The sequence below is a fragment of the Tamandua tetradactyla genome, chromosome 23 (assembly GCF_023851605.1).
Source record: "Tamandua tetradactyla isolate mTamTet1 chromosome 23, mTamTet1.pri, whole genome shotgun sequence".
Classification (NCBI taxonomy): domain Eukaryota; kingdom Metazoa; phylum Chordata; class Mammalia; order Pilosa; family Myrmecophagidae; genus Tamandua; species Tamandua tetradactyla.
Genome location: NC_135349.1, coordinates 18,909,440 through 18,930,041, shown reverse-complemented (window position 1 = coordinate 18,930,041; position 20,602 = coordinate 18,909,440). Strand labels below are relative to the sequence as shown.

Genomic DNA, 20,602 nt, shown 5'->3' with positions numbered 1-20,602 from the left:
ACAACCAGAAAAGAGCAGGAGTAGCTATACTAATATCCAACAAATTAGACTTCAAATGTAAAACAGTTAAAAGAGACAAAGAAGGATACTATGTACTAATAAAAGGAACAATTCAACAAGAAGACATAACAATCATAAATATTTATGCACCAAACCAGAGTGCCCCAAAATACATGAGGCATACATTGCAAATACTGAAAAGGGAAATAGACACATCTACCATCACAGTTGGAGACTTCAATTTCCCACATTCATCAATGGACGGAACATCTAGACAGAGGATCAATAAAAACAGAGAATTTGAATATTACAATAAATGAGCTAGACTTAACAGACATTTATAGGACATTACACCCCACAACAGTAGGATACACCTTTTTCTCAAGTGCTCATGGATCATTCTCAAAGATAGACCATATGCTGGGTCACAAAGCAAGTCTCAACAAATTTAAAAAGATTGAAATCATACACAACACTTTCTCAGACCATAAAGGAATGAAGTTGGAAATCAATAATAGGCAGACTGCCAGAAAATTCACAAATATGTGGAGGCTCAACAACACACTCTTAAACAACCAGTGGGCCAAGGAAGAAATTACAAGAGAAATTAGTAAATATCTCGAGGTGAATGAAAATGAAAACACAACATATCAAAACCTTGGGACACTGCAAAGGCAGTGCTAAGAGGGAAATTTATTGCCCTAAATGCCTATATCAAAAAAGAAGAAAGGGCAAAAATTCGGGAATTAACTGTCCACTTGGAAGAACTGGAGAAAGAACAGCAAACTAACCCCAAAGCAAGCAAAAGGAAAGAAATAACAAAGATTAGAGCAGAAATAAATGAAATTGAGAACATGAAAACAATAGAGACAATCAATAAGACCAGAAGCTGGTTCTATGAGAAAATCAATAGCATTGATGGGCCCTTAGCAAGATTGACAAAAAGAAGGAGAGAGAGGACGCAAATAAATAAGATCAGAAATAGAAGAGGAAACATAATCAATGACCTTAAAGAAATAAAGGAGGTAATAACAGGATACTATGAACAACTTTATGCTAATAAATACAACAATGCAGATGAAATGGACAAGTTCCTAGAAAGACATGAACAACCAATTTTGACTCAAGAAGAAATAGATGACCTCAACAAACCAATCACAAGTAAAGAAATTGAATCAGTCATTCAAAACTTCCCAAAAAGAAAAGTCCAGGACCAGACAGCTTCACATGTGAATTCTACCAAACATTCCAGAAAGAATTAGTACCAACTCTCCTCAAACTCTTCAAAAAAAACTGAAGTGGAGGGAAAGCTACCTAATTTATTCTATGAAGCCAACATCACCCTCATACCAAAACCAGGCAAAGATATTACAAAAAAAGAAAACTAAAGACCAATCTCTCTAATGAATATAGATGCAAAAATCCTCAACAAAATTCTAGCAAATGGAATCCAGCAACACATTAAAAGAATTATACATCATGACCAAGTAGGATTCATCTCAGGTATGCAAGGATGGTTCAACATAAAAAAATCAATTAATGTAATACGCCATATCAACAAATCAAAGCAGAAAAATCACATGATCATCTCAATTGATGCAGAGAAGGCATTTGACAAGATTCAACATCCTTTCCTGTTGAAAACACTTCATAGGATAGGAATACAAGGGAACTTCCTTAAAATGATAAAGGGAATATATGAAAAACCCACAGCTAATATCATCCTCAATGGGGAAAAATTGAAAACTTTCCCTCTAAGGTCAGGAATAAGACAAGGATGTCCACTATCACCACTGTTATTCAACATCGTGTTGGAAGTTCTAGCCAGAGCAATTAGACAAGAAAAAGAAATACAAGGCATCAAAATTGGAAAGGAAGAACTAAAACTATCACTGTTTGCAGATGATATGATACTATATGTCGAAAACCCTAAAAAATCCACAGCAAAACTGCTAGAGCTAATAAACGAGTACAGCAAAGTGGCAGGTTACAAGATCAACATTCAAAAATCTGTAGTGTTTCTATACACTAGCAATGAACAAACTGAAGGGGAAATCAAGAAACGAATTCCATTTACAATTGCAACTAAAAGAATAAAATACCTAGGAATAAATTTAACTAAAGAGACAAAAGACCTATACAAAGAAAACTACAAAAAACTGTTAAAAGAAATCACAGAAGACCTAAAAAGAAGGAAGGGCATACCATGTTCATGGATTGGAAGACTAAATATAGTTAAGATGTCAATTCTAGCTAAATTGATTTACAGATTCAATGCAATACCAATCAAAATCCCAACAACTTACTTTTTAGAAATAGAAAAACTAATAAGCAAATTTATCTGGAGGGGCAGGGTGCCCCAAATTGCAAAAAGTATCTTGAGGAAAAAAAGCGAAGCTGGAGGTCTCACGCTGCCTGACTTTAAGGCATATTATGAAGCCACAGTGGTCAAAACAGCATGGTACTGGCATAAAGATAGATATATTGACGAATGGAATTGAATAGAGTGCTCAGATATAGACCCTCTCATCTATGGACATTTGATCTTTGATAAGGCAATCAAGCCAACTCACTTGGGACAGAACAGTCTCTTCAATAAATGGTACCTAGAGAACTGGCTATCCATATGCAAAAGAATGAAAGAGGACCTGTATCTCACACCCTATACAAAAATTAACTCAAAATGGATCAAAATCTAAACATTAGGTCTAAGACCATAAAACAGAGGAAAATGTAGGGAGATATCTTATGAATCTTATAATTGGAGGTGGTTTTATGGACCTTACACCTAAAGAAAGAGCACTGAAGAAAGAAAGAAATAATGGGAGCTCCTCAAAATTAAACACTTTTGTGCATCAAAGAACTTCATCAAGAAAGTAGAAAGACAGCCTATACAATGGGAAACAATATTTGGAAACGACATATCAGATAAAGGTCTAGTATCCAGAATTTATAAAGAGATTGTTCAACTCAACAACAAAAAGACAGCCAATCCAATTACAAAATGGGAAAAAGACTTGAACAGACACTTCTCAGAAGAGGAAATACAAGTGGCCAAAAGGCACATGAAGAGATGCTCAATTTCCCTGGCCGTTAGAGAAATGCAAATCAAAACCACAATGAGATATCATCTCACACCCACCAGAATGGCCATTATCAACAAAACGGAAAATGACAAGTGCTGGAGAGGATGCGGAGAAAGAGGCACACTTATCCACTGTTGGTGGGGATGTCAAATGGTGCAATCACTGTGGAAGGCAGTGGCAGTTCCTCAAAAAGCTGAATATAAAATTGCCATATGACCCAGCAATACCATTGCTAGGTATCTACTCAGAGGACTTAAGGGCAAAAACACAAACGGACATTTGCACACCAATGTTTATAGCAGCATTATTTACAATTGCAAAGAGATGGAAACAGCCAAAATGTCCATCAACAGACGAGTGGCTAAACAAACTGTGGTATATTATGCAGCTCTACGACAGAATAAATTTATGAAGTATGTAACAACATGGATGGACCTAGAGAACATTATGCTGAGTGAGACTAGCCAAAAACTAAAGGACAAATACTGTATGGTCTCACTGATATGAACCGACATTAGTGAATAAACTTGGAATATGTCATTGGTAACAGAGACCATCAGGAGATAGAAATAGGGTAACATAGTGGGTAATTGAAACTGAAGGGATACGGACTGTGCAACAGGACTGGATACAAAAACTCAAAAATGGACAGCACAGTACTACCTAACTGTAATGTAATTATGTTAAAACACTGAATGAAGCTGCATGTGAGAATGATAGAGGGAGGAGGGCTGGGGACATAAATGAAATCAGAAAGAAAGATAGATGTTAAAGATCGAGATGGTATAATCTAGGAATGCCTAGAGTGTATAATAATAGTGAAATGTACAATGTACACATTTGAAAAATGTTTTTGCACGAGGAAGAACAAAGGATTGTCATTATTGCAGGGTGCTTAAAATAGATGATAATTAATACTTTGAAATGTCACATTATGTGTAAGACTAAAGCAAAAATGTTTATTTGTCACAAAATTTAGATTTTGACTAGAGCATTTCCTAATATAACTCATGTAGATAGTTTGATTGAATGTCATAAGTACTTAGAATCTCAGGTAGCACATGAGATTTTGTTGGTTTGTCCAGAGTGATGCCCCAATGAATCCCAGAATGATTTGATCAGTGACTGGAAAAGTATTTGCAAGCCCCCTTCGGGGAATGGTGAGAATGGGGAGAAATTCAACTTCCCCAAGTTGAATTCTTGATATTCTCACAAGCAGTGTGGACAACCAAAGCTATAGGCTGAGCCCCAGTCTTGGGGTTTGTTCACATGAAACTTAACCCCACAAAAGATAGGTCAAATCTACTTAAAATTTAGGCCTAAGAGTCACCCCCAAGAGAGCCTCTTTTGTTGCTCAGATGTGGCCTCTCTTTCCAGCCAATATGATGAACAGTCTCACTACCCTCCCCCTCTCTGCATTGGGACATGACTCCCAGGGGTGTGGACCTTCCTGGCAACATGGGACAAAGATCCTGGAATGAGCTGAGACTCAGCATCAAAGGACTGAGAAGAACCCTAGAGTGAGCTGAGAATTAACATCAAGAGACTGAGAGAACCTTCTCAACCAAAAGGGGGAAGAGTAAAATGAGACAAAGTGTCAATGGCTGAGAGATTCCAATCAGATTCGAGAGGTTATCCTGGAGGTTATTCTTATGCATTAAGTAGATATCACTTTGTTGTTCAAGATGTAGTGGAGAGGCTGGAGGAAATTGTCTGAAAATGTAGTGCTGTGTTCCAGTAGCCATGTTTCTTGATGATGATTGAACAATGATATAGCTTTCACAATGAGACTCTGTGAATGTGAAAACCTTATGTCTGATGCTCCTTTTAGTAACTACATCAACAGAAGCGTAGAACATATGGAATAAAAATAAATAATAGGGGGAACAAATGTTAAAATAAATTCAGTTTGAAATAGGGGTAAGGGGTATGGTACGTATAGTTTTTTCTCTATTATCATTTTATTTCTTTTTCTGTTGTCTTTTTATTTCTTTTTCTAAATCGATGCAAATGTACTAAGAAATGATGAATATGCAACTATGTGATGATATTAAAAATTACTGATTATATATGTAGAATGGAATGATTTCTAAATGTTTTGTTTGTTAATTTTTTTAATTAATAAAAAAAGTTAAAAATAAATAAATAAATATTTAGATTCCCAAAGATGTTAGCTACTGTAATTGCCACACCCCCAAATAAACTATCATAAAATCGTAAAAGGACAAAATGGAATCACAATAATGAGCATGCAAAAGAGCCCATCAAAAATCCCAAGAAGGGCGGTGCAACGGTGGTACAGTGGCAGAGTTCCTACTTGCCATGCTGGAGAACCAGGTTCATATTCCCTTATCTGCCCAAGCAAAAAAAAAAAAACTTTCAAGGTGATTTAATGAAAAGAAAAACATTAGAAATGAAAATATAAATGTTGAGACAGAGATATATATATAGTGCATTTACCAAAGACTATACATAGTTTAAGAGAAAATAAATAAATTGGAGCATAAATAAAAGAAATTAGTCATAATTTAGCATGAATGAAAGAAAAACTGAAAAATATAAGAAACCAACTAACAATAGCTTTTAAGATAGAGGAATATTATGCCAAATTTAAAAAGTTCTAAATCAGCGCAGACATGGGTACAAGAGAGGGCATACAGAGTCAAAATATTTCAATAGTTAATGTCTGGTCATTTTCCAAACCTGATGGTAGACTAGATACAGAAAATAAACATCATACCCAAGGAGATAAAGCAAAAATAAATTAATTGCTTAAAGACTTTTATGAAAACTGCAGAATATGAAAGATGAAAGCATACATAACTTCTAAAGTATATACTTGAGAAAAAAAGGAATATGTCGAGGGAAAAAATGTTGAAAAGGAAAAATATCCAAAGAAAGTATTGATAAATAGGTGCACCTAAATAAACACAAAACCAAAAAATATACATGTGTAAGTATTAGGGTAAAAGAATTTAGATAAGAGACTTAAAATAATCATGTTACTACCCTCTTTTACCATTAAATGGCCCAGACCAGGCAAGATCTACAACTTTTCTTTGGCCAGAGACGCTATTTTTTTCTTTTAATGCAATTTTTTTGGGGGGTGGGGTGCATGGGCCAGAAATTGAATCCAGGTCTCTCGCATGGCAGGCAGGAATTCTACCACTGAACTACCCTCACACCCCCAATTTTTCTTTTAATGCAATTTTATTGAGATGTGTCCACACAACACACAATCCATCCAAAGTATAGAATCAATGGTTACAGTATCATCATATAGTTCTGTATCCGATAATGCTTAAATACCCCCATCATTGATTCCTAGCGTTGGTGTGGAACATTTGTTACTATTGATGAAAGAATATTAAGATATTACTGTTAACTATAGTCCATATTTGTAATAGGTACATTTTTCCCACCTACCACTCTATTATTAGCTCCTAGTAATATTTTCATATGTTTGTTCTTGTTCATGGAAGACATTTTTTGCATTTGCACTGTCAATCACAGTTCAGCATCCACCACAAAATTTATTGAGTTAGACTGGCCCAAGTTTTAACTTTTTACTTTCCTTCTGGTGACATATATCACTCAACTTCCCGTATGAACCCCACTCATACGCAATTCAACACTGTTAATTATGCTGGCATCAATGTGCTACCATCTCTGTCTGTTTTCACTCATTGAAATTCAACCTAGTTTAAAATTCTGACATTTTAAACAAAATGTCAAATATGTCATCATGCAACATTTGTCATTTTGTGTTTGATTTATTTCACTCAACATAATGTCCTTAAGGTTTTTCCATGTGGCTGCATCCTTCAGAACTTCATTCTTTCTTGCTGCTGAATAACATTCCGTTTTATTCCACATTCCTTTTATCCATTCATTGGTTGATGGGCACTTCCATTGTTTCCATCTTTTGACAATTGTGAATAGTCTTGCTATGAATACAAATAGTGCTTTGAACATATCTTTTCCTGTCCTGCTTTCAGTACTCCTATGTGTACACCAATTACCTGGAAAACCCGCTCACAGGGCAACTCTGTTCTCAGCTTTCAGAGGAACTGCAAAACAACTTCCACAGCAGATGTACCATTTTACCTTCCCACCAGCATTATATAAATGTTCCTTTTTCACCACATTCTCTACATTGCCTTTAGTTTCCCGTTTGTTTGATAGCAGTCATTCTAATAGGTGTGAATAGATCTCTCATTGTGGTCGTAATTTTCATTTCCCTAATAGCAGTGAAGATAAGCATCTTTTTATATGCTTTTTAGCCATTTGTATCTCCTCTTTGGAAAAATGTCTATTCATGTTTTCAGCCCATTTTTAAATTGGATTGGTGGTGTTCTTTTGTAGAGTTGCAGGATTTCTTTCTATAATCTGAATTTCAACCCTTTATCATATATGTGGTATCCAAAACTTTGTCCCATCAATTGGGCTGCCTTTTTCCCTTTTAACAAAATCCTTTGACATGCAGAGGTGCTCAATGGAAGCACCTCAATTGAAGAAGTCCATTTCTCTATTTTTCCTTTGTTCTTTGTGCTTTGGGTGTAAGGTCTAAGAAATTACCACCTGTCACTGCATCTTGAGGACATCTCCCTACATTTTCTTCTAGGAGTTTTATGTTACTGCCTCTTATTTTTAGGTCTTTGATCCGTTTTGAGTTAATTTTTGTATAGGAAGTGAAATAGGTGTCCTCTTTTATTCTTTTGGGTATGGAAAGCCAGTTCTCCTACTACAGTTTTTGAACAGACTGTTATTTTTTTATTTTACTGGTGATGAAGTTTAAGAAGCCACATCTCTCTAATTTCTTACACTCCTTTGAGGTATAGATTAGCATCATCACATACTTCTGTCTCTCTGTGCTTCTCTCAATGACTCATGTGCTTCACTCCCAAATTCCCCACCTGAAAACTGCAACCTTGTTCCTATATCCTGACTTTTAGATCTGCCAACCCCTGAGTGTCTGAGCCAGGTAGAGGCTTAAGTATCTGAATGATGGCCTCTTGCTGGACTCTTCCATCTTTTTCATGTTCTTCTTTTTGAGTACCCTGGCCACTTCTCATACTATCTATGGCTTGGGACTTAAATGTCATGGTTCCATTGATAGTCAGCAAAATGTCTCCCACTATTCCTCAACCCTTGTACCTGGTGTTAAAACTACAGCTACTCCCTGAAATATTGTAAGTGTCAACATGAAAATACATCATGGGTATGAGGATGGAAATCATTTAAAGCAATCTGAAATATTGACACTTACTATGATCTACAACTTTATTAATCTCACACTATTTTGTACACTGATGTCCACCCTCAGAATGCTTGGCAGTAAATTTAGGAGATATGGCTTTTGAATTGTATTACTTATATTAATATCAAATGCTAAGGGTGATAGGAGTGACAGGTATTGATGAACATAGAAAATGTTGCCAGCAAACCAATCTCCTACTAAGGTAATCATTGAATCCTTGACTAGGGACAATGTCAAAAGACAGGACTTGAGATTTTTCCTTAAGTATCTTTATGATCTCCATGTAGGTTTCTCTCCAAGCACTACCAATATGTTCTGGCTTTCATCTTCACTGTTGATGATATCAACAAGAACCCCCGTCTTTTACCCAACATGTCCCTGGGATTGGATCTTTACAATTCCTTGCCCAGTGAATCAAAGACATTGGAGAATTGCCTGATACGGCTGTCTGGCATTGAGAAAGTCATCCCTAATTATTCATGTGAAAGAGAAAGCAAGTCTGTAGCAGTTATTACAGGAATCACTTGGTCACTTTCTGCTCAAATGGGGAACACTGCTGGAACTCTATAAATTTCCACAGGTGAGGACAAGTGCGGGACAAAAAGGAATGAATACTTGACTTCCCTAGAGTCATTCTCAGGGCTGAGGAATGAAAGGGAAAACTGTGTTTATTCAGTTGAGGGAATACAACCAAAATATAGGAGTGTGTGTGTGTGTGTGTGTGTGTGTGTGTGTGTGTGTGTGTAACTTTTATTTTTGGTGGACAAAAGAATTGGGAGAAATCACAGGAAGGAAGAACAAATATATACAGAATCTCATGGGAGGTAATTTATAGGAGTTTGTGGAAACTGTGCATCTCAACAAAGATCCCAGAATGAAATAAATTTTCCCAGAGAACTCTCAGAGGGAGATGCTGCAGTGATACTGATTTGAAATGAGCAAATCTTCCCTTCTACACTTTATTAAAAAACAATTAAGACTTTTAAAATTTCCTGTTTGGAATTCACTATTTCCTTTCTCAGATTACTTCCAATGAACTCAATATGATGAACTCTTTCATCTTTTAGCTTACATATGAACCCTTTGAACCTCTTCTGCATGGAAATAACCAATTTCCATCAATCTATAACATGGCTCCCACAGATACTTCTCTGCCCATTGGCATGGTGTTGTTAATGCTGCATTTCCACTGGATGTGGATTGGGCTGTTTGCATCAGAAGATATGAAAGGTACTTGATTTGTGTCAGAGTTGAGAGGAGAGATGGATAGAAATGGTGTCTGTGTGGCATTTGTGGAAGTGATCTCTGTCACTGAAAGAAGCTATTTTATACCAGACTGGACTTACCTGCTTAGAATCAAAGATTCATCAGCAAGTGTTGTCATCATTTATGGTGATACAGATTCACTTCCAGGTCTGAACTTTGACAGATGGACTTATGTTGTGACATGGAAAGTCTGGATCACCCCATCACAATGGGAGTTCACCAGCAGTGAGAGATTGACCATGCTCGACACATTCCATGGGACAATATCATTTTCTCCCCACCATAGACAGATCCCTGGCTTCAAACACTTTCTCTGAACAGCAAACCCTTCCAAATACCCAGAAGACTTTTATCTCAGCAAATTATGGTTTGCACATCTTGGTTGCTCCATTTCTGAATCTGACTGTCATAAACTGGAGGCCTGTGTACCAAATGCCTCATTGGAATCTCTGCCTTTGCACCAGTTTGACACAACCATGTCTGAATGGAGTTACTATGTCTATAATGCTGTGTATGCTCTGGCCCAATCACTGCATGAAATGCTTCTTTTATCAATGGAAAGTCAATCTATGGAATAGGAAATAATTTCAAGTTTCAACCTTGGCAGGTAATATTTTACAACACTCTGGTTTCATTGACCCAATACATATGCTTAGTCTCTTCACATGCATATTCATAATTTAATTTAGAAGTTTAACAAGTCCCCAAGTTGAATATTATACTTTGCGTTACTTGTTAAAGCCCAAGAAGCTCCTGTGATTTTTCCTGTTCAAGATAGGATTCAAAACCACCTGATTTGAGTCAAACTGGCTATCTAGAAATGCTCACCCAGGAAGACAGCACAGATGCCAGAAATGTAATATAATCAGCTATGAATCTAAAACAAAACTTTATATAACAAACATCCCTCAATATCTTTCCAACCTGAATTATATCTGGATATACCATGAACTGTCGTTAAGTGGAAATAGGGATTGCACCAGGTCTTAGTGTATTCTCACTGTTAGTTGTCATGGTCATTTATGTAGAAAACATTTAACTCTGCAGTAATTTAGGCAACAGGTATTGTTACATCCATTTTGGAGATGAGACTAAAACTCTAACTGCTTCAAATATTTGTGGCTGGATTGAATGTAAGCAAGGTTTGCTGAATCTTTATGTAGAAAAATACTTTGATCTCCTGTCCTTAAGCCAAACTTCAAGGATATATACTGATATGATATTAGGTTCAATATGTGCTTCATGTGCATAACTTTACTAATATTCCTAAGGGCTTGGAAGAATTTTTAGTGAGTGATTAAAAAGATCAAGAGAAGTTTGCAACATCATATATCTAACAAGTTTCAATGATGTGATGTAATTCAGGTGTCCACAAACCCAAGCTCTCTTTATTCACATAACTATGCACCTTTTGTAGCTCCACTCCATTCTGAAGAATGACCATTTTAACAACAGTGCTGGTGAGCAGATATTTTTGCATGACAAAAGAATCTCTGAGGCCACGTATGATATTCTCAACTACATGAGTTTTCCTCATGGAATTGGATTACAGGTGAAAGTAGGACAGTTTGTTCCACAAGCTCCATGTGGTCAGTTTCTCCATAAATGAAGAGGTGATAGAGTGGGCCATCAGTTTCAAAGAGGTAGGTGGGAGACAGTTTTAAGTCTGAATTTACATAGCTCCACGTAAATAATTTTAAGAGCTCTGCCGTGAGATTCTGCACCTCCTTAACTTCCTAGAGGGTCACATATATATCTAATTTACCTAGTAACTTGAGTAATTTTCCTTATAAATTTTACAATAAATAAATGAAGAAAACTAGTCATCAAGCACAAGAAAACCAAATTGGCTATATTTAATATTATAAAGTATGTGAGTGCTTCAAATCATCCAATTAAATGCAATTTTTAATTAATTCTGTTGATTGTCAACAGGATAAGATTTTACTTCATATATGATTAATATTTGCCCTCTGATTTTCTATAGACACCCTATTCTGTGCGCAGCAATAGTTGTGAACCTGGATACTAGAAAGCCCCTTGAGAGGGAAAGGCTGCCTGTTGCTTTGACTGCACCCCCAGCCCAGGAAATCAAATTTCTAATGAAACAGGTACAGGTCTACAGATAACTTCTCCAACTCTTTCTCTCAACCACTTACCTTTGCCCAAGAAAGCACATTTGCCCAAGAAAGCAAAAAGTGTCTGAAATAGAACTTTATAGTCAATTACTCAGTTATACACGAATTTCATATTGACATCAACACTTTAACCCCTTCAAATGACATTCTGCTTCCATCTGACTTATTCCTCTTTATGTTTTAGACACACCTCAGGTATTTTTTCAAGGAAATACTTTTTGATATCTGCTTGCCTCCATCATGGGACATTGTTTTTTCAACTTCCCTTACTCATGTCTAAGGCACTTTTTATCACTTGCATTTCCCAAGTAATTTCAACCATTTCTGACCATAGTAAATATTTGGAAAAAATCCCTTATAATTAACATGAATGAATATGAAATGATTTATGAATAAGAAAATGTGGTACTACAACCTGTTTTAGATACTCAGCAAAATGCTAAATGTAATTATACTACCTTCAATAACTTTTCCTACCCTCTCCTAATTACAGAAATGTGGGAATAGTAAAATTATAAGTGAATTCATCCTAAGGTTTGCAATAATCACCACAGTAAAAGTTCCACCGTGTAGAACCTGTGGGGCAAAACATGACTGTTTTTCATTTTTTTATAGAATTCAAGGAATTCTTCCAGAGACTAAAGTATTTTAATTATATCATGAAGGGTAAGCATGTCACATTAGTGAGGGGGAAAATTTCTTTGTAGAGATCATATAAATGGCATTTCACTTTCTTTTGTAATATTAAAAGAACTGAAAGGGAATTTCTATATAGCTTGATCACCAATGATCATGTAGGTAGTAGGAAGCATTATTGTGAAAGGACAGAAAACAATAATGAGGCAATAATCAACAGCAGCAGACTGAGTAGTGAGGCACCAAAAACATCACATCCAACATCTGGAGCACAAAAATATTAACTTATAAGGAAAAAGTGATTCTACAGATGTGACTCAGATAAGGATCTTGAAATGGGGAAGTTCCTGGATTCTCCAGGTGAGGTATAAATCCACAGCTTCTATAAGAGAGGCAGAGGGAAATGTGACATACCCAGAAGAGCAGGAGTCAGTGTGAATCAGGCACAACTGAAGAACTGCTGGCAGCCATTAGAAAGCAGGGTAAAGAAAGAATGGGTTCTCCCCTAGCACCTCCAAAGGGAGCACAATCCTGCCCACACCTTGATATTAGTGATACTGGTTGTGAACCTCTGGCCTCCAGAACTGTGAGAACATAACTTTTTATTGTTTTAAGCCACCAATTTTGTGATAATTTGTTATAGCATTCATGGACCAACTTTTTATCATGGATCACAGATATCATATTAAATGAGAAAACATGAATAGGATACATCAAATAACGTTTAGTAGCAAAACAAAAAGCTTCAGGACTCTGATTATTATTATTTAATGTTGTACCAAATTTCTGAACAGTTCAAAAATTCAAGAACTATGAAATTTAAACAGCCATGATTGTTTACCAAGAACATTCATAAATTGACAAAAACAGTAGTGAAACCCCTAAGAAACTAGTATGTTTTTGTGCACAAGATACTTAATTTCAACTAGAAGAACACTTAAGACTGAAAAAAGAAAGTAAAATAATATAAGAGTAATTGGATGGTGTTAGGAATTAAATTGTGACTCCCCAAAGACATGGTCAAGTCCTAAATCTTGATCAGGTGAATTTGACATTATTTGGAAAGATACTCTGAGGACAGTATTAGTTAAGGCATAGCCAGACTGGATTAGGGTAAGCCTTTATTCCAATATGGCCGAGGTTCTTATAGGAAGAGGTAATTTGTGCACCAGAGAGAGAAGAGAGCCATGTGATAAGACAGACAGAGACTGAAGCCCAAGGATTGCAGACAAACCACCAGAGGCAGGAGAAAGGCAGGGAACAGATTCTTCCCTACAGGGACCAGAGGAAGCAGAGCCCTTCCGACCCCTTGGTTTTGAACTTCTGGCCTCTGGTACTGTGAGATAAGAAAGTTCTGTTTTAAGCCAACCAGTTTGAGGTGTTTTTTACATCAGTCTAGGAACAAAGATGGGGGAAATACTGTTTCTGATACCTTCTGATACAAAGATTATTATAAAGACATCTCATTAAAGGTGGTTGTAATATTGTTCTGAATGGCTAGTAAAAGATAATGATGTTCATTCTACCACTATCATTTAGCATTGGTTTGGAAGATGTGCTCAATGCAGTAAGAGTTGAGAACATAAATAATAAGTAGAGGAATTAAGACAAATTAATGTTATTGATAGGTATTATGATTGTGTATCATGAAGTCAAAATATGAAGTTATTTGATTTACTAATATAATTTAGGAATGTGGTGAGGTACCAAATACTTTCAGAGCAATTAGCAGATATAAGTGGTTACTAATCATTTATAATAGGGTAGAAAAAGATTTCATTTAGTGCAGCAACAATAATTAATATATCTAATAATTAATTCAAAAGAAGTCTGCATGACTGATTGGAAAAGAAATATTGAATATTGTAGAGATATTTGATGTTGACTTGAGAGTTCCTTGGAAATAACCCAGCTTGAAAGATATCAAATATTGCTAAGTTATTTGTAAGACAAGCACTTTTTTTCTGGTCATTAAAATAAGCATTTAGTCAATAACCAGATTCTAAATTTACCTGGAAGATTAATCAGAAAATATATCCAAAGCATTTGACAAACATGAAAATTGGGGACTTGAAATTACAAATATTAAAATGTACTTTAAAAACATTGACTAATTAAGAAGTGAGATATTAGCACAAAAGACACCCACAGAGCCATGAAATTTTACAGAGATCCTCAATTCTAATGCCAAGTTATAAATTAACAGGTAAAACAAGGAATCATAACAAATGCTTAGATAGCACTTGATATGTGTCAGGTATTATTTCCATTGCTTTGCATATGTTAACTCTTTCAACCCTCACAATTCCAGGATGGACACACTATTAACATTCTCATCCTCTAGTTAAGGAAATTGAGACACTGAGATTAACTAACTTCTACAATATTATGCTGATACTAAAAGAGTGAACTTCATCTACCACACATACTAAGTTTTCATTACTATCAGGAAAACTTGATAGTTAATTGGGACAAAATTCATTTATATTTTCACCTCTTTTAGGCAAGTGTTAGAAAGAAAACATAAACTAGGTTTCTTATTTTCATCTTTTTTGTTGCTAGTAATTTACAAATGGATTATGCTTTCTATTTTAAGAAAAATTTTGGGAAATATTGAATTACTATTAACTTTGAAAACATGAATACATTTATAAGGGCAATTTACCCTAAAATGGAGAATAATGCACCCAGGATAACTTTAGGCCAAATTTTTACCAGCCTAAATGAATATTTTAACCTATCATGATTGGCTTTATTTATATTGAGCACTACATTTATAAATATGAATACATTTGATAATTCAGATTTCCATATTACATAAGTACTAAGAAATTTTCTGTTCTAATAACACTCTCTTCCCTTTTTCATTTCATATGCATTTTTTCCCATTTTAATACATCAACAAACCAGGAAACAAAAAGAAAGCATATACCAAGAAAATATCTTTAGGGTTAACTCCCCAACCATAAGTCAATGGCAAAAATCACTAATAAAAATTAAAAACAGTTTTGGCTATATAAAACCAAACCCTCTGCAAATCTAGAGGCACACAAGTGTGTTATTATTTTTATGTATGTTGCTCAGAGGACTAACCAGGAAGCTTAAAGTGTGAAAAGTCTAACTGGGGCGAAGGTGGAACCGAGGCTGCAAAGGATCTTTTTTAATCTGTTATGAGTTTGGGCATCAGCCTAATAATGAAGGACAGCTGTTTTTTGACACCAAGGTACTCCATAGTCAAAAATATATATTAATGTCAAATCTGTACTTTGAGGAGGTGAAAATTAGACTTTCTTATTCTGTTGCTTTTTGAAAATACAGGTAGTTGTTCATTCTCGCACTGAAAAATAAAAAAGTAAACATCAAATGCCTTTCTCTATGACCAGCAATAGGTATGGAAAGATCATGCTACCTATAACTGCCATTCATTGAGAGATGAAAGATGCCTTGGGATGATGGCATGTATTTTCTCTCCTTTACCCCTATACTACATCCTACAGAGGGAAGATTTCTTCAACTCCATTTTACTATTGACTAAAATAAGATCACATGCCTAAAAGGAAATAAGCTTCCACTGAGACTCCTTTTCACTAACTTCTTCATATTTTTTCTTTGAACTAAACAAGGGAGTAGCTTTACATCCTTAAAAATATAAATAGGCAAATAAATAGAAAATCACAACAAGATATGAAAAGTTCATAGAGGTGTGAGAAGGGTGCTCTGAAAGCAGGGACATGATAACTGTCAGGCTCAGGTTAATTCCCAGGTGAGATGGCACAAGCAGAATTTATGTAGGTTTGCATCTAACTTATGAGTGTGAAAAGATGAACTGGGGTGAGGGTGGAGCTGAGATGGCAAAGAGTCTTTTTTAGCCTGTTATGACTTTAGACATTAGCCTAATAATGAAGGACAGCCATTGTGGTACTTTAGGCAAAGGAGTAAAATAAGACTTCATTTTAAGAAATATTGGTGGTGTCTGACTAGTACTGATTGGTTGAGAGATAATTGAAGATGCAAGTTATTATTACAGGAGTAAGTGATTCACACTGGAAAAAAGTAGAGCAAGTGAAAATAAAGAGAAGATGAATTTAATAATTTATCAGGCACCATAAAGACAACATTCTGAAGCTCTTCAAGTGAAAATGTTTAGCCTTGATCACTTCTATATCATAGAACATAGAGTTGTCTGTCTCACTAAAGTTTCACAATAAATGTTTCTGGTATTGACATAATAAATCCAAGATACAACATAAGAAGTAACTATAATACAAAAAGGCTAATATGGTGTTCAGTGATATGAAAAAATAGAACAGAGAGAACATGCAATCAGAAGAAACTTGTGTTTACATAAAAAAGAATAAAGTTGGTTATTTTAATAAAAAATATTTCCTGTTTAACAGCATGTATTTGTTAGCAAATAGGTGACATCAACATCTCGCGTTTCTCAATAGATATGGATCACTGTTTCAAGTGTCCAGACTCTCACTACCCAAATACTGACAGAGATCACTGCATCCAGAAGGTTGTGATATTCCTGGCTTATGGAGACCCTGTGGGGGCAGCTCTGGCCTGCACAGCTCTGAGCTTCTCTCTCATCACTGCTGCAGTCCTGGGGATCTTTGTGCAACACCGAGATACTCCCATTGTCAAGGCCAACAACCGGACTTGGAGCTACATCCTGCTCACCTCCCTCCTCCTGTGCTTCCTCTGCTCCTTGGTCTTCATTGGCCATCCCAACACGGCCACCTGCATCCTCCAACAAGTGGCATTTGGAGTTGTATTTACAGTGGCTGTTTCCACAGCTTTGGCTAAAACTCTCACTGTGATTCTGGCCTTCAAGGCTACAACCCCAGGAAGAAGAATGAGGCAATGGTTGGTCTCAGGGGCCCCAAACTCCATCATCCCCACCTGTTCCCTGATCCAGCTGGCCCTCTGTGGGCTCTGGTTGGGAACCTCTCCCCCCTTTCTTGACAGAGACACTCATTCTGAGCCTGGCAGCATCATCATTGAGTGTAATAAGGGCTCTGTCACTGCTTTCTACTGTGTCCTAGGATTCCTGGGTGCCCTGGCCCTGGGGAGCTTCACCTTGGCTTTCCTGTCCAGGAACCTGCCTGATGCCTTCATTGAAGCCAAGCTCCTGACCTTCAGCATGCTGGTGTTCTGTAACGTCTGGGTCACCTTCCTTCCTGTCTACCACAGCTCCAAAGGGAAGGTCATGGTAGCTGTGGAGGCCTTTTCCATCTTGGCTTCCAGTGCTGGGCTCCTGGGCTGCATCTTTGCCCCCAAGTGCTACATTATATTGCTAAAGCCTGAGAGGAACACCCTGATGGGAATACAGATAAAACAAGTTCTGTGGGGCGATGAGCAAACTTTTATGTCTTCAGTAAGTGGTACTCCAAATCTCAATTAAATTATTCCTTTAATAAGATATGAGATACTGAGATGAGAATTAGATGAATACCATAGTTTTCAACTCTCATGAGGCTCTCTTTTCTTTATTTCATTGTGTAAGCATGCCACAACTTACAGTCATGTAACCAAGAAGTTAGGATTTAATAATTGGCTATGACTACTGAATATTATATGAATTCTTTTTTACTTTCTAGTATATTAGTGTAGGCAGATGTAAATACCTGAAATCCCTGAACTGTAATCCATCTGGCCTGATCTCTGATGATTGTAAAAGTATTTATCTTGTGCCTTTGTGATAGTAAAATCTGGTATTCCTTTATCCATTCATTTGTTTGTATTTTTAAATTCAGAAACTTGTAACGGCAACCCCCCTAATGCTATTGGAAGAAAATTGAATCAGCTCAGAACCAATCATTAACTGGTCCCAATCTATATATTGTAAATTGTTTCTGCCTAAACCTCCTACCAAAATGATAACAACTCTCTCTCTCTTCCCTTCTGCTTATAATTATAATGGAAATTGAAATGACCTCATCTCCCCTTGTTACAATCCATAAAAACCTTGAACTTCCTAGACTCAAGGAGAAAGAATTTTAGGCCAACAGGCCATCTGACCTCCTGCTTCAAACCTAGCAATAAACTCTTTCTGTCTTTGAAATTCTGCTCTCTCAGAAATTGGTCATTTGAGGAGATCAGGCAGAAAATTCATGGTCTTAGTGTGGTAACACTTGTCCAGGTTTTCCAAGCCTAAATTTTCTCTCACAGTTGTGTTTGGACTTACCCACTCTGGTTACACTATAGACTGTCACTGCTCCTTCCTTTAGGACCTTTGCTAACCCACCTATTGATGGCATCCTCCTTATATTTTCATATTTTATCCATTTATCTCTCTCAAATTAAAGCATTTCCCAAATATAGTAGCCAACTCCTACAAGACCATTTGTTAATTTTTCCTCCATTTTCTTGATAGTTTGAAATGTTACATTTATTATACAAAAACCTTATATATTTATGTTTGTTTCTGTATTCACTAATGCATCCTATCTTAACTTATAATAAGTTTAGGTAGCTTGTCTATTTAAACCTATTTAAATACAAGTCTATTCTTGTTGCTCTTTTCAAAGTTGATGCGTGTATTTTTGCACATTCCTCTTCACTTGAAATCATCTGAAAAATGTCTTTAAAAATAATGTTGGGTTCAGTGTTAGAATGCTCACCTTCCATGCAGGAGACCTGGGTTCGATTCCCAGGCCATGCCCCCCCCCAAAAAAAATAATAATGTTGGGATATAGATTTTTATACTTGTCCTAAGTATTAAATATATTTGGGGGGAATTTGCCCATATGTGCTTCATTACATCTTTTCATTCAGCAACATGGTGCATCTCATTATATAAATATGTTTCGTACTGGTTGCATCAGCCACCTTTCACTAAATGGTGTTCACTTTACAAGTATATCAACTAAGGTCCCCACTCCAGCACTCAGCCCCTCTCTTGAAACTGTTGATTTTTCATAGAGGTAAAAGCAAAATGGCAGCATCACACCATGGCTTGCAAACCTTCTGCTTAAGAGAGGATGTATCTCTTGAACTCATATTTCATTGGCCAGTGCAAGTCATGAGGCAAAGCTTAATGTCACTCTCTTTGGGGGATAAAAGTCTCCCACACAGAATAAAGAAACAGCTGACACCAATGATACAATCTACTACTGTATGCCTCCTAGTTTGCAAATATTTGCTTCCATCCCTTCTGCACACACCGACACCCAAAGGTAAAAAATGGAAAGTTCCAACCAATGATATCATCAGGTCTCATGACAGTCTCTAAATAATTCTTAGGTGTGACCCTTTTAATCTAGAGTTAGGTGAATTTTATAAAAACATTCTATCTCCATAAGAAATTGCTGATATTTAAAAATATTTGTCCTATAAAAACGCAATTTCCAAATGGTGCAACCACTGTGGAAGGCAGTTTGGTGGTTCCTCAAAAAGCTGAATATAGAATTGCCATACGACCCAGCAATACCATTGCTGGGAATCTACTCAAAGGACTTAAGGGCAAAGACACAAACGGACATTTGCACACCAATGTTTATAGCAGCGTTATTTACAATTGCAAAGAGATGGAAACAGCCGAAATCTCCATCAACAGAAGAGTGGCTAAACAAACTGTGGTATATACATACGATGGAATACTATGCAGCTTTAAGACAGGATAAACTTATGAAGCATGTAATAACATGGATGGACCTAGAGAACATTATGCTGAGTGAGTCTAGCAAAAAACTAAAGGACAAATACTGTATGGTCCCACTGATGTGAACAGACATTCGAGAATAAATTGGGAATATGTCCTTGATAACAGAGTCCAGCAGGAGGTATAAACAGGGTAAGATAATGGCCAATTGGAGTTGAAGGGATACAGACGGTGTAACAGGACTAGATACAAAAACTCAAAAATGGACAGCACAATAATACCTAATTGTAAAGTAATCATGTTAAAACACTGAATGAAGCTGCAGCTGAGCTATAGGTTTTTGTTTTGTTTTGTTTTGTTTTGTTTTGATTTTACTATTATTGCTTTTATTTTTTTCTCTATATTAACATTCTATATCTTTTTCGGTTATGTTGCTAGTTCTTCTAAACCAATGCATATGTACTAAGAAATGATGATCATGCATCTATGTGATGATGTTAAGAATTAATGATTGCATATGTAGAATGGTATGATCTCTAAATGTTGGGTTAATTTCTTTTTTTCTGTTAATTAAAAAAAAAGAGAAGGGATAATTGGAGCTGAAGGGATA

General features: G+C 36.2%; 1 protein-coding gene and 1 pseudogene across 1 annotated transcript; both read left to right on the top strand.

Annotated features, from left to right (window-relative positions):
* The first annotated feature begins 8,518 nt into the window (after positions 1-8,518).
* LOC143666684 (vomeronasal type-2 receptor 116-like) lies at positions 8,519-9,929 on the top strand (annotated as a pseudogene).
* A 1,119-nt stretch (positions 9,930-11,048) lies between these two features.
* Positions 11,049-20,163, top strand: LOC143666683 (vomeronasal type-2 receptor 116-like). Its single transcript, XM_077140289.1, is given in 4 exon segments — positions 11,049-11,072; positions 11,600-11,723; positions 16,835-17,730; positions 20,070-20,163. Coding segments are annotated over 4 exon segments (1,092 nt in total). The 3' UTR covers positions 20,118-20,163.
* Positions 20,164-20,602: the final 439 nt, after the last annotated feature.